We start from the raw sequence: 14,020 nt of genomic DNA, 5'->3' as shown, positions 1-14,020 counted from the left end.
CAAGGGACCACGGCTTCAGATTCCATCGTTTCAGCAGAGCCCAGTGCCACAGGGATGGAGAGCACCAGCCCACCTCACCCTGAGCTTTAGGACAAACAGGAATTCCAGGAGATGATGCAGAGGGTCAGCTCCCAACTCACTCCAAGCTTTAGGACAAACAAGAATTCCAGATGATCCAGAAAGTCAGGCCCTACCTCACCCTGAGCTTTAGGACAAACAGGAATTCCAGGAGATGATGCAGAGGGTCAGCCCCCAACTCACCCTAAGCTTTAGGACAAACAAGAATTCCAGGAGATGCTCTAAAGGGTCAGCCCTCACCTTACCCCAAGCTTCAGGATAAAGAGGAATTGCAGGAGAAGCTCTAAAGGGTCAGAACCACCCTAAGCTTTAGGACAAACAGGAATTCCAGCAGATGCTCTAAAGGGTCAGAACCACCCTAAGCTTTAGGACAAACAAGAATTCCAGCAGATGCTCTAAAGGGTCAGAACCACCCTAAGCTTTAAGACAAACAAGAATTCCAGCAGATGCTCTAAAGAGTCAGCCCCCAGGTCACCCCCAGCTTTAGGACAAACAGGAATTCCAGGAGATGCTCTAAAGGGTCAGAACCCCCCTAAGCTTTAGGACAAACAGGAATTCCAGCAGATGCTCTAAAGGGTCAGCCCTCACCTCACCCTAGCTTTAGGACAAACAGGAATTGCAGGAGATACTCTAAAGGGTCAGCCCTCACCTCACCCCAGCTTTAGGACAAACAGGAATTGCAGGAGATGCTCTGAAGGGTCAGCCCCCACCTCACCCTAAGCTTTAGGACAAACAGGAATGCCAGAGGATGCTCCAGAGGGTCAGCCCCCAACTCACCCTAAGCTTTAGGACAAACAGGAATTCCAGCAGATGATGTAGAGGGTCAGCCCTCACCTTACCCCAAGCTTTAGGACAAACAGGAATTCCAGGAGATGCTCTAAAGGGTCAGCTTCAAACTCACCCTAAGCTTTAGGACAAACAAGAATTCCAGGAGATGCTCTAAAGGGTCAGAACCACCCTCACCCTAAGCTTTAGGACAAACAGGAATTCCAGCAGATGCTCTAAAGGGTCAGCCCTCACCTTACCCCAAGCTTTAGGACAAACAGGAATTCCAGCAGATGCTCTAAAGGGTCAGCTCTCACCTCACCCTGAGCTTTAGGACAAACAGGAATTCCAGGAGATGCTCCAGAGAAAGGCCAGGGCTGGGGTACCTCAGAACAATTCCAGGGAGCACTGGAGCCTCAGGAGCCCGAGGGCCTGGTTTGGTTCTCACTCTGATGGCCCTGCAGGAACTGCTGAGGGGCTGCTTTCCCTGAGGGGGTTCCAGGAACCCCATCCCGCCGTGCCGAGCGCATTAGGACGAGCTGCCCTCGCTGGGCTCTGACCCACAGCACTCAGGCTCCATCCCCATGGATAACCTCGGGGTCAGAGGCGTCCCAGCTCCCAGCCCTGCTCCATGGCTGCTGTTAAATGTTCATTTTGTGGGCCTGACCATCAATATTCTCACCAAACTCCTGAGCACACACCCCGCCGCACTTCTCCTCCCCGCAGCAACATTCTTCTGGTGCATCTCCTACCTGCTTCTAACTATAAATACCTTTATAACCAAAAGAAAAACTGCTGTAAATGTATTGAAAATAACTACTATAAAATGCTGGTGGCTTCCTTCTCAAGTGAATTTGACTTGCACAGAGCCAGAGATCCTCCCAGGATCTTTTACCCAAACTTCTCTGGCACTGTATTTACGTGCATGCAACAATCTGGGGTTTCTTGGCAATAAAAAAGGATTATGGATTGAGGCTTGCACAGTTCAGCTGCCAATTTTATCCCTCTGATATCTGCAACCCCAGTGATGATGACCTAAAGCTCAAAAAAAAAAAAAGATACCCAGCCCAAAAGGCAGTGAAAAATACAATTGTGCTGGCACACACCAAATTAGAGCATGAGCAAACGTAATCCAAGGGCTCAGATAACAATGAAAAGTGGATTATATTTACTTTAATCTCAGCAACACACAACCTCAGCAACTTATAAAAGGATTAAGCAGGAAGAGCTCGTAATGCAGAAGTGTAAAATTCTAATTGAACACTGAAACAGGTAGATTATGTTTATTAAAATTAGGGATGCAATTCCACAGGTCCATTTGTCACTGTTATCCCCAAAGTGCCTCCCTGGATTTCAGGCAGGGGGATTTCCCAGCTGAGAATATTTCTAAGTGGTTTGTGTTCCTCACCATTGTGTGCAAATGCTGTGATGAATTTTCATTCAAACTCTTGGCTCACTTTTTTTTTTTTTTTTTAAAGTATAAATTATGTCTAACAAGAAACACACCAGGGATCTCTTCAATCCCCAAAGGCACTTTCTTAAAAGGAGAGAGAACAAAGGAGAAAACCTCCCAGCATGTGCTTTCCAAACCAGCTTCTTAGGACAGTATCAAGAATGACAATACTTGAACATAAGCTTTTCTTTTTCATTCTTTGATCCGTGCTTAATTGAATTGATTATTGCAAACTGTGTAATGATTTCCAAAATGCTGGAGTGGAAGGCAAAGATCACAACAATCTAATAACCAATTTAAAGAGATGTAAGAAATATTGAAGGAAAGATTTAATCACTCAAGTATACTCCTTCCAATTAGAAAGAGCTTTAAATAGCTTACCTTGAGATAAATTAGAGTCTGGGTGCAATTAGACAGGAATAGTAATTAAGATCAGGAAAATTCACATACGCCTCAGCCTATGGAGTGAGGGAGAACCCTGCACAAAAACAAACTTTGCAGTTCCCTTATTTCAGCAGCAAAAAGGGAAACACACTGCTTCAATTTACCCCAACCTTCCTGAGCACCCAGAAATTCAGGAACCTCGCAAGGCTGGGATCTGCAAAGTTCTGTTTCATCTTATCTGATTATTTTTTTTTTTCCCCCACAGAACAAACAATCCCAAATGGGGGCAAAAAAAAGGCTGAAAGGCTCTTGCTTGTGGTAAGAAAATAGATGACAGGAAAGGCAATTTCATGATTAAAACTCCATGAGAAATTGTGGCAAGTTAAGACTGACCACTGCTTTTCTGGAGGGAGCAAGAACTTTAATTTTCCTTTGGCAATAGCACCCATCATATCACATTCCCCAATTTCCACATGCTCCCCACACACAGCCCCGGGGCTCTCTGCACAGGAAGGCAACAAACTTTTAGAAACTTGAGTAAGTTTTCCTGACAAACTTCTTCTGGCCAGGCAAAAGAATTTTGCTGCATACTCCCAGCCCAAGTATTACAGTTGATTTTAGTTTTGAAAGGTCACTAAACCTGAAATCAATTCCATTTGCTAATTAATCAGAGGAAAATCGTACAAGGCTTTACCTAAGAAAATAATTAAAGGAATTCACTGGTCATTCTTCAAAGAGCAGAGTCTTAATCACGAACCCTCCCTTAGCTACCTTTCAACTCCCAAAAAAAAGAACTTAAAAGCATGTTTTCTGGGGATTTTTTCACCGAGAGTCATCCTCCCATCCCTGACCACTCCAGTCATAACCCGAGCAGAAAACTGAACTGACAATAAAATACTAACTTTGGTATTTACCCTCCACATCCCTGAGGCAACAGCACTTTAGGAAACATAAATTCAAAAAAAAACTCTGGTTTTTCTCTGCTGGTTCTCAAGAAGGAGATTTCTACCAGTGATCAATAAAGAGGTTTGGAATGACTTTATTCCCTATCTCCCATCTCTTTGAACTCCTTTTGAGTCCCTCTTGCTAATAAAGGCATCACATAAAGCCAAGCTGGCTGCTGTGCACCACGAAACTCCCTCGGTTACTTACCCAAACACTCTATTCCATTTGCCACGCTGAAATTAACAAAAAGTTGAGCACTGGAATCACATCTTAACCCTTTGATCTCGTTATGTGGGAAGCAGAGTTTGAAAAGAAAAAAGGCTTAAGGACTCCACAGCTCGAGCAATACAATGTGGTCTGAGGACAGCCAGAAAAACAGAGGCCAGAGGAGGATTTAAAGGAGGATCTGAAGGCTCCTGACCCACACCAGCCAGAACACACCCAAGATTTGATATTTCTTCACCTGCTGACAGCTCCTTGAGCATCTAAAAACGAAAGTGCACGATACCTTTGATACACAGAAAACTGAGATCTACCAAACCTCAGGGGAAAGACAAAATATCTCCTTAGTCATACTTGACATATTCCGTAGTTTATGCTACGCGTTTCACACGCCCGTGCCCGCACACATTTCACATCCACCTGATTCGTGCCGCTCACTGCGAACTTCCAGAGGCAGGAGCCCTCCTGGTGAACACGGACCCTGTGACAACTGCGAGGAAACTCTGCAACTTCGAGCACCCTGCAGGGAGTGCAGGGCTCAGTCTGCACCCACGCACGGCCTCGGAGCGCCCGCAAAGTTTCGGGGGGTGCTCTCCCCGGCTTTCGGGGCGGATGCTCACCCCAACCACCCTCCATCCACGCTGCTCTTCCTCAAACCTGCGGATTCTCCTGCGCGGTTGAAACGCGAAGTTCCGCGTTCGCCAGAGCTCCTCCCGCTCCTGCCCCGCGGGTGAGCGCTCAAAACCCCCCCAAAAATCCTCCAGAACCGCCCCAAACGCGGCGACCCCGGCCCGGGCAGCGGCGGCCGGGCTGCGGGGCGCTCGGAGCGCCCCGTTTCCACGCGTTCCGCAGGATGACAGGGACGGCCGCCAGCTCAACACCGCGGAACTCCTCCACATCTGCTTGTGACGTTCTTTATTTACCGGAGGGGCGGCGAGCCGGCCTCCCCGGCGCGCTGCCCCCGCTGTCACCGCGGGCGCCGCCGCTGCCGGGGGTCGCTCCCGCCGGACTCCCCTGCAAACTTCGCGGGGCGCCCGGGGCTCCGTCCCCCGCCCCGGCAGCGGCCGCGCCGCCCCCCGCGGGGGCTCCCCCGGCCGCCGCCCTCCGCCCGCGGCGGCGCGGCCCGACCCGGCGGGCGCCGAGCGGAGCCGCCCGCGCTGCCCCGGCTGCCGGCGGGGCCGCCCGGCGGAGCGCGGCCGGCGAGGGGGGGCGGCGAGGGGAGGCAGCTCCGCGCTCCGCTCCCCACCCACCCCGCCCCTCAGCCCTCGCTGCCGGCGGCGCTCCGCCGCGGCCGCCCCGGCGGGGCTCGTCTCGCCCCGGGCCGGTCTCGGCCGCGGCCCCGGCGGCGCCGCGGGGGGACCCGGAGCTGCGCTTTACCTTTAGTTCCGCACTGTCCGCCATCTTGCGACTCTGCGCGCAGGCGCAGTGAACCCCGCCGGGACACCGCCCCCCCCCGCCGCCCCGCCCGCCCGCAGCGCGCAGCGTTTGAATCGCGGCGCCATTTTGTGCCTCCTCGGCCGGGCCGGCCCCGCCGCTCGGAGCCCTCGGCCGGGGCCGCCGCACCCGCCGGGCTCTCGCTGCGGCTCCCCAGCCGCCCCGGGACGCCGTGGGGCCGCCGCCCTGCCCGTAAAGTTTCGCCGTGCGCGGCGCGGCCCCCGCGGTGCTGCCGGCCCCGCTGCGCGCTCCGTGAGGGGCGCGGGTCCCTCCGGGCGCCCCGGCTCCCCTCAGCCCCGCGGATCGCCACAGGGGAGCGGGGGATGCGCCTTCCTGCAGTAATAAATAAATTGATTAAAGTGGGATTTGGAACTCCGCTTCCTGCTACTCAATCCGCAGGTTTCAGACCTTTAGGAGTGGAAGGGGATGGGGCCGGGGTACCTCAGCGGGCGCCGGCGGAACCTCCGGCTCCTGGTCTGCGCCAAGCGGGAAATGATGAGCTTTACTTCGGGGAATTACAAGTTTTATTTCAGGGAATTATAATTTTTATTTCCCTGGGCTAGTTCGGAGAAGTTCAGGAATTACCGTGAGTTCTCCCGGGTTTTCCTGTTACCGAGGAACAGCACTACAGGTGTTTTAGGAGTCCCAAAGAGCAGACAGTTGGGATCCAAATACGCTCATTTCATGTCAATTTTGAATAAAATTTGTGCTCTTCCAACAGCAAGACAGAGGGGGAAATATCTACCAAAATTCTGCCTGGCAAGATGACAGCATCAGTTGTGAATTTGGGTGGATCAAATATTAGTATTTAAGCCACTATAGGTTGATTCAGCTTCTTTCTACCTGTGTGTTATTCTGTAAATATATCACCATGACAATTTCTCTCCTTGGCCTTCACCTTAATGCACAGAACAGAACAAAGAAAACAAAATTTCCTATTTTTCCATAGCTGCCATAAAATCCCTCATCCTACATTCAGAAAGCACTTAAATTATGGGCACTGAAAATAAAATAAAGCTTTAATGTCCCAACTCTTTAGATTCAAATAACGCATTCAGGGAACCTGGGGTAAGATAACCACAAGTGGTAATTACAGAATTTAAATTTAAAAAATTTGACTCAGAGGGTTACCCAGGATTTAAAATTAGGTAGTTTGTGTTAAGGGAAGAATGGGAGAGAGGTGTCAAATGTGGTTAAGGAGCTTTTTGATACAATGCTGTTTATTGGTAAGAATATTTATATGAAGTTCTACAGAAAACTGATACAATGCTGTTTATTATATGAAGTCCTGACATCCCTAGTAAATAGGGATGACAATGGAATGGTGTCAGGATGTGTCACATCCCATCAATCCAGGACAAAACTGTGGATTTTGACCAAGGTGGACAGGTCACATATACTTAACCTAGAAAAAGAACATATATAAATTATATGAACATATATAAATAAAGATATGAGCATATATACAAATATGTGCTCCATAAGCAGCTTTTTGATGGCATCCTGTTTATGGTAAGGATATATGAAGTCCGGATACAAAGCAAACTCATCTCTCTTTCCAAACTTTTCATTTCCAAGCGTTTCACCCAGAAATCTTCTCCAGCCTGGCATAAATTCGGGGGAACTCCTGGCTGCCACCCCTCTTTCCTCATCCCAGCTCCACGGATGGCCACTGCTCTCCTGGAGTTGTGCCACGTTCAAACGAAGCCCTCGGAAAACGAGCAGCAATTAGAGGAGGCTGATGAGCAGCACTCCGATAATCCTGCGTGTAATGAAGATTTCTCTCCAAGTCTGAAATGCTGTTTGGGGAGGGGGCAGGGTGCTCGGTGAGATTGCTAAAAAAAATATAAAAGTCAGATGACTCCAGCACGCCCACGGCTCCCATAATTAGCCCGTCTATTTCAGTGGTCTGAGGCAGCCCAGTGCAGAACCCTTCCATTTGAAATTATTTGAAATTATTACACACATGTCATAATCGTGATCTAGTATGATCAACGAGCTCACATCAAGTTGAAAGAATTTGGCCTTAAAGCTCTGTAATTGTGTGGAGACAAATCCTTGGTTTATTTGAATCACTTCTGTATTTTTTTTCCCCCTGAATGAGGCTGCTGCACAGCCAAACAGCTTTTCCTCTGCTTCTTCACTTCCTACCAAATTCAGTGGGATGTGGACATGTGCTTCAAGTGTTTTGCTAAATCATGGCACACCACTATCAAACTTGACACGTGGCCATAAACCACAGCGGCCTCTCTCAAAACTCACTTGAAATAAAGCAGCCCCAGAATGGCTTCGGCTGCATTAAAATAAGGAAGAGAACTAAAAAAGGGGATACAGAAAATCAGGTTTAAAATGGTCCTGCCAGTGTTTTTACAGCCAAACCTCACCCAGGCTCTTCATTTTTTTGCAGTTTGGGCTTTTTGATAGTCACTCCCTTTTCAGTGCAGAATAGACTGGAGGATGGAGAAGGAACTTAATGAGAAAAACAATCTGCGCTTCTATTTTTAGGCTATTATTTACATGTAGTGAAATTTTGTTCCTCTCTGCTCCCGAGGCTCAGATGATGGTTTGTTGCCAAAAAAAGCCTTTGTCAACACGCAGTCATTTCCAGAGGTGCTCTCGGTGGCTCCAGCTGTGGCAGTGATGGCAGCACTCAGATCTGTCAGAAAATTAAATCTTTCCTTTTCTCCCCGTTTCCAAAAGGAAATACTGGGGTGCAACTGGAGTAGGGGAGAACGGCCCCAAAACAATCCTCCTTCTGAGCTAAAGCTATGGTATTTTTTTTGATTTTTAACCTCTGTAGGGAGAGAAGATGAAAGATCAAGATTTCCCTCAAACCCTCCAAAATTCTGTTGTTTTCAATTCCTAATTTTCCCAAGTTGCATTTCCCCCTTTTGGCCGTATCACAGTAAAATAAATAACTTGAGAATCTGTCTCCTACTCCCCCATTTCTTTTCTTTTCCTCTTCTGTAACTTCCCCAAAAATGTATCGTGTCACATAACTCACATGCTCAAAGCCATGTCCAGACACAATAATATTTTTTAAAGATATGCATTTTTTTCTCTGAACATATTGTTTTCATTAGTCCCAGTATCCAAGAGTTTTCCCTTTTTGCCTAATAATCCAAATTTACTCTTTGCTTTAAAGTAATATAGGGGCATTTCTGACCCTGAATAAAACTGATTTAATGAGAGACTCTCAGTTACTATTCCTTGATAGAAAACACAACCAAGCCCTTAAAATCCCTTTATTGCTGAGGTTGTTGCAGGCATGAAAAGTGTGAAATACCCTTTTTCTGAGGGACAGAAAGAGGAATATTTCAGTGAAAATTACTTGGCTGCACGAGAAGACAATGGAATATCTGATACAATAAACCCATTTTTTACTTTATAACAACACACGTGGCTCCTTGCGCTGAGCAGGAAGTTGGTGTGGAGAGGGCTGGCACAAACATCTCCCCAAACCCACATCCAAGAGCAATATCAGAGCAAATTATATCATATTGTGTTTCCACCCTCTCCCAGGCTGGGCCCAGTCGGGGGCTGCTGCTTAGAAAGGAAATTTTCCTGTGGGGAAAACTCCTGGAGGGGGACTCAGACCTGAATTCAGGGATCCTGGAGCGTCTGGGGATGTCACCCCAGCAGTGGCGCTATGGAAAGCACATGCAAATGAGTTTGTGTCATTGTTAATGACAGTGTGAGCGGTGCCACGGGGTGACACATCCCTCATTTCCCATTTCCCTGCCTTTTCCCTCCTCCCATCCGGATCCAGGCTCTGCTCACACCACTCCGTTCATGCCCCGCCGTGGCTTTGCACAAATTCCTGCAAACATTTACAGAAATTCACATTTCTCACCTCATCCTGGGACTGCCCTGCACACTCAGATTGTATTCCTGGCCTGGAGTGACAGAATTCCCAGCTGTATTCCCAGCCTAGAATGAGTGAATTCCCAGCTTGGAGTGACAGAATTCCCAGCCCACATTCCCAGCCTGGAATGACAGGATTCCCACCTGTATTCCCATCCTGAAATGACAGAATTCCCAGCCCATATTCCCAGCCTGGAATGACAAAATTCCCACCTGTATTTCCAGCCTGGAGTGACAGAATTCCCAGCTGTATTCCCAGCCCAGTATGACAGAATTCCCACCTGCATTCTCAGCCCAGAGTGACAGAATTCCCAGCCCTTATTCCCAGTCTGGAATGACAGAATTCCCATCCTGAAATGACAGAATTCCCAGCCTCTATTTCCAGCTTGGAATGACAGAATTCCCAGCTATATTCCGAGCCCAGTATGATAGAATTCCCACCTGTATTCCCATCCTGAAATGACAGAATTCCCAGGTGTGTTCCCAGCCTGGAATGACAGAATTCCCAGCCATAAATTCCGAGCCCAGAATGACAGAATTCCCAGCCTCTATTCCCAGCCTGGAATGACAGAATTCCCAGCCTGTATTCCCATCCTGAAATGACAGAATTCCCAGGTGTATTCCCAGCCTGGAATGACAGAATTCCCACCTGCATTCCCAGCTCAGAGTGACAGAATTCCCACCCCGGAGTGACAGAATTCCCAGCCTCTATTCCCAGCCCAGGATGACAGAATTCCCAGTCTGGAATGACAGAATTCCCACCTACATTCCCACCCCGGAGTGACAGAATTCCCAGCCTCTATTCCCAGCCCAGAGTGACAGAATTCCCAGCCCGGTCCCTGTCACTCCCCAGCCCCACAGGGCCCTGCAGCTGCAGGACAATGGCCGTGGCCACAACAATCAGCCCCTTCTTGCCCAGGATTTGCATTCTCGGGATGATCTTGGGGTGGGAGGAGCTCCCAGTATCCCCCAGTCCCTCGTCCATGTCTGTACTGGTTTGGGTCACCTGCCTGCAGATGAGGGGGGGACACCTGGGGACAGTGTTGGGGACACCTGGACAGGGTTTGGGGACACCTGGGGACATCCAAAGCAGCACTGGCAACACCTGGGGACATCGGGGACAGGGTGAGGGACACCTGGACAGGGTTTGGGGACACCAGGGAATGTTGGGGACAGGGTGAGGGACATCCAGAGACGCCAGGACCAGGACTGTGGACACGTGGGGTCATCAGGACCAGGGCTGGGGACACTGAGGGACGCCAGGGACAGGGTGAGGGACACCTGGACAGGGTCTGGGGACACCTGGGGACCTTGGGAATGGGGTTGAGGGGCTCTAAGGGACACCTGGACAGGGTCTGGGGACACCTGGGGACTTTTGGAATGGGGTTTTGGGGCTCTAAGGGACACCTGGACAGGGTTTGGGGACACCTGGGAATGTTGGGGACAGGGTTGGGGACACCCAGAGATGCCAGGACCAGGACTGTGGACACGTGGGGTCATCAGGACCAGGGCTGGGGACACTGAGGGACATCAGGACCAGGGCTGGGGACACTGAGGGACGCCAGGGACAGGGTGAGGGACACCAGGACCAGGGCTGGGGGCACCTGGGGACCTTTGGAATGGAGTTTTGGGGCTCTAAGGGACACCTGGACAGGGTCTGGGGACACCTGGGGACCTTGGGAATGGGGGTGAGGGGCTCTAAGGGACACCTGGACAGGGTCTGGGGATATCTGAGGACCTCAGGAGCAGGGTGAGGGACACCAGGACCAGGGCTGGGGACACCTGGGGACCTTGGGAATGGGGTTTTGGGGCTCTAAGGGACACCTGGACAGGGTTTGGGGACACCTGGGAGTGTTGGGGACAGGGCTGGGGACACCCAGAGACGCCAGGACCAGGGCTGGGGACACTGAGGGATGCCAGGGACAGGGTGAGGGACACCAGGACCAGGGCAGGGGACTTTTGGAATGGGGTTTTGGGGCTCTAAGGGACACCTGGACAGGGTCTGGGGACACCTGGGGACTCAGGAGCAGATCTGGGGACAGCTCTGAGGTGCCCTCCAAGCCCGGCCATTCCAGGATTTTGGGAGCTGCTGGTCTGCACTGGGACGAGGTGTGGCCAGCCCAGGGGAGGTGACGGCGTTTCCTGCCCCAGCATCCTCCCCACCTTCGTTTCACTCACCCAAAATTCACTTTTTGGGACTTCTTTGCCTGGAAAAACTGCCCCTTTCGGGTGGGCCTGCTTGCTTTTCTCCAGGTCTTTATTTGCATTATTCTATTCTGGTTTTTTTCTGAAATGAAAACTGGAATAGTTCTGTCTCTGAGAAGAAATGGTCATTCCTGAGATATTCATCTCCAGTTGGAAAAGCATTTCCTTTGGCCAAGTTAAATCCCCCTTTTTTTGTCAACAAAATTCCATTTCCATGAATCACGATGGGGATTATTTTTTTTTTTTTTTGTCATTAGCACCCATTTTCATAATTTGTGGACGCAGCACGAGAAGAAAGAGTAAAAAGCAACCACAGCAGGTCCTGGGCAGCTGAGAAATTCAAAGCCAGGCAAAACTTAAAACATCAGATCCTCCAGAAGATTCAAATTGGCCAAAAAACTATTCAAACATGAGGAGAAAAACTCCAGAAAGCTGCATGTATTTCCAAGATATCATCACAGAGGTGAGGGAGGCTTTTAATTGCACTCTCCAGACTTCCAGCACCAACAGACCCAGGGTTGCACTGGGAGGAACTCTCTCATTCCAATTAAAAGTGATTTTTTAAGGCCCCACTGCTTAAGTCAGAAGTTGTTTCCACAGATAGTAAATGATTCTTAATAAGCAAAGCCTGTGGCAATAAAACAAAGAAATAAAAATAAATCACGTTTTCCAGAACTTGGAGAGCGAGTCCTTGGGATGCTCCCCCATCCCTCCACTCACACAGTGCACATAAAATGCTGATATTTTCATATAATCTGAATTTATCATCATTTTTCCCAGAGAGTGATCTAGAAAAAGGCCTGTTCAATTTGAGTCTCTTTCCTGTCCTATAATTCCCATTATGGACCACACAAGGAATTCCTACAGAGTAGATTTTGCTCCAAATTTCCTTTTTTTTTTTTTTGCCTAAAAAGCGGGATAAACTCAGGATAAAGATGGGCTCAGCTAGGAGAAAAATCTTCATTTTCCACCCAATCCCTCCTCTTCCAGCATCCCCTGAGTCATGGGAATGCTGCAAATAAAGCTGAGCTCCAGCAGCAAGCAGAGCTCATTTCAGATGGCTCATGTGAAAACAACCCAGCTAATTATGCTGCAGTAATTACCTGAAAATTATATGTATGTTGTTTTTCCACCAGTCAATAGTGCTATTTTTGAGCTTCTCATTGTTCTCATGGCCTGCTGGAGTCACATTGTCTCGAAATCCTCTTTTTTTGGCTCATCACTCACTCACCTCTGGACTGGGGAGGGATTTTCAGGGCAAGTTTCACCTGCAGCATTTGCTCTGCAGCTCAGATCCTCACCTGTGCTGCATTTCAGAAAATATTTCCATTTTAATCATCTTTTAAGTAAGAATTACGAGAGTCTGACTCAACATCCCGTCAAGATTTCCTCCTGAAAAAATCAAAAATCCTGAAAATTGATGGACTCCTGGCTGTGATGATTGTGATTTGGACAAATTTCATTTCCTTCAGCTCAGATCCTCACCTGTGCTGCATTTCAGAAAATATTTCCATGTTAATGGTCTTTCCAATCAGGATTACAAGATTCTGACTCATCATTCCACCAAGATTTCCTCCTGAAAAAAAACAAAAAATGAAATATCAAAAATCCTGGAAATTGGTGGATCCCTTACTGGGATCATCCTGATTTGGAAGAGTTTCATTTCCTTCAGCTCAGATCTTCACCTGAGAAAATATTTCCATTTTTATGGTCTTTCAAACAAGAATTACAAGATTCTGACTCAAAACCCCATCAAGATTTCCTCCTGAAAAAAAACAAAAAATGAAATGTCAAAAATCCTGGAAATTGGTGGATTCCTGATTGGGATCATCCTGATTTGGAAAAGTTTCATTTCCTTCAGCTCAGATCCTCACCTGTGCTGCATTTCAGAAAATATTTCCATTTTAATGGTCTTTTAAGCAAGAATTACAAGATTCTGACTCAAAACCCCATCAAGATTTCCTCCTGAAAAATCAAAAAATGAAATATCAAAAATCCTGGAAATTGGTGGATCCCTTACTGGGACCATCCTGATTTGGAAAAGTTTCATTTCCTTCAGCTCACATCCTCACCTATGCTGCATTTCAGAAAATATTTCCATGTTAATGGTCTTTCCAATAAGGATTACAAGATTCTGACTCAAAACCCCATCAAGATTTCCTCCTGAAAAAAAAACAAAAAATGAAATATCAAAAATCCTGGAAATTGGTGGATTCCTGATTGGGATCATCCTGATTTGGAAAAGTTTCATTTCCTTCAGCTCAGATCTTCACCTGAGAAAATATTTCCATTTTAATGGTCTTTCAAACAAGAATTGCAAGATTCTGACTCAACATCCCATCAAGATTTCCTCGTGCACATGAAAAATCCTGAAAAATTCCTGGATTCCTGATTGGGATCATCCTGATTTGGAAAAGTTTCATTTCCTTCAGCTCACATCCTCACCTATGCTGCATTTCAGAAAATATTTCCATTTTAATGGTCTTTCAAATAAGAATTACAAGGCTCTGACTCAAGATCCTATTATTTCCTCCTTCCCATCAAAAATCCTGGAAAATTCCTGGATTCCTGATTGGGATCATCCTGATTTGGAAGAATTTAATTTCCTTCAGCTCAGATCTTCCCGTGTGCTGCATTTCAGAAAATATTTCCATTTTAATGGTCTTTTAA

At 48.0% G+C, this 14,020-nt stretch overlaps 1 protein-coding gene and 2 long non-coding RNA genes across 4 annotated transcripts in view; 1 reads left to right on the top strand and 2 right to left on the bottom strand.

Moving 5' to 3' along the window:
• The window catches only part of PIAS1 (protein inhibitor of activated STAT 1), a 68,737-nt gene extending 63,480 nt beyond the window's left edge, over positions 1-5,257 (bottom strand). Inside the window, exon 1 of the mRNA XM_064722383.1 lies at positions 5,225-5,257. Coding sequence (XP_064578453.1) covers positions 5,225-5,248 — 24 coding nt within the window. The 5' untranslated portion in view covers positions 5,249-5,257. The remainder of the gene's footprint in view (positions 1-5,224) is intronic.
• Positions 5,258-5,472: 215 nt separating this feature from the next.
• Positions 5,473-7,703, top strand: LOC135452252 (uncharacterized). The gene is made up of 3 exons (XR_010441561.1): positions 5,473-5,680; positions 6,003-6,103; positions 6,860-7,703. It is a non-coding gene; the product is annotated as an uncharacterized LOC135452252 (long non-coding RNA).
• Positions 7,704-9,585: 1,882 nt separating this feature from the next.
• LOC135452211 (uncharacterized) lies at positions 9,586-13,112 on the bottom strand. 2 transcript variants are annotated; one of them, XR_010441558.1, is made up of 5 exons: positions 13,036-13,112; positions 12,836-12,926; positions 12,454-12,742; positions 11,324-11,978; positions 9,586-9,633 (listed from the first exon to the last, which is right to left on the bottom strand). It is a non-coding gene; the product is annotated as an uncharacterized LOC135452211 (long non-coding RNA). The 2 variants fall into 2 exon arrangements; XR_010441557.1 differs by lacking the exon at positions 9,586-9,633 and having other exon boundaries at positions 11,077-11,978.
• Positions 13,113-14,020: the final 908 nt, after the last annotated feature.

This window comes from Zonotrichia leucophrys, chromosome 10 (genome assembly GCF_028769735.1).
Source record: "Zonotrichia leucophrys gambelii isolate GWCS_2022_RI chromosome 10, RI_Zleu_2.0, whole genome shotgun sequence".
NCBI classification, from domain to species: Eukaryota; Metazoa; Chordata; class Aves; order Passeriformes; family Passerellidae; genus Zonotrichia; species Zonotrichia leucophrys.
The sequence above is the reverse complement of the archived record's forward strand: the minus strand, read 5'-3'. Positions and strand labels throughout refer to the sequence as shown.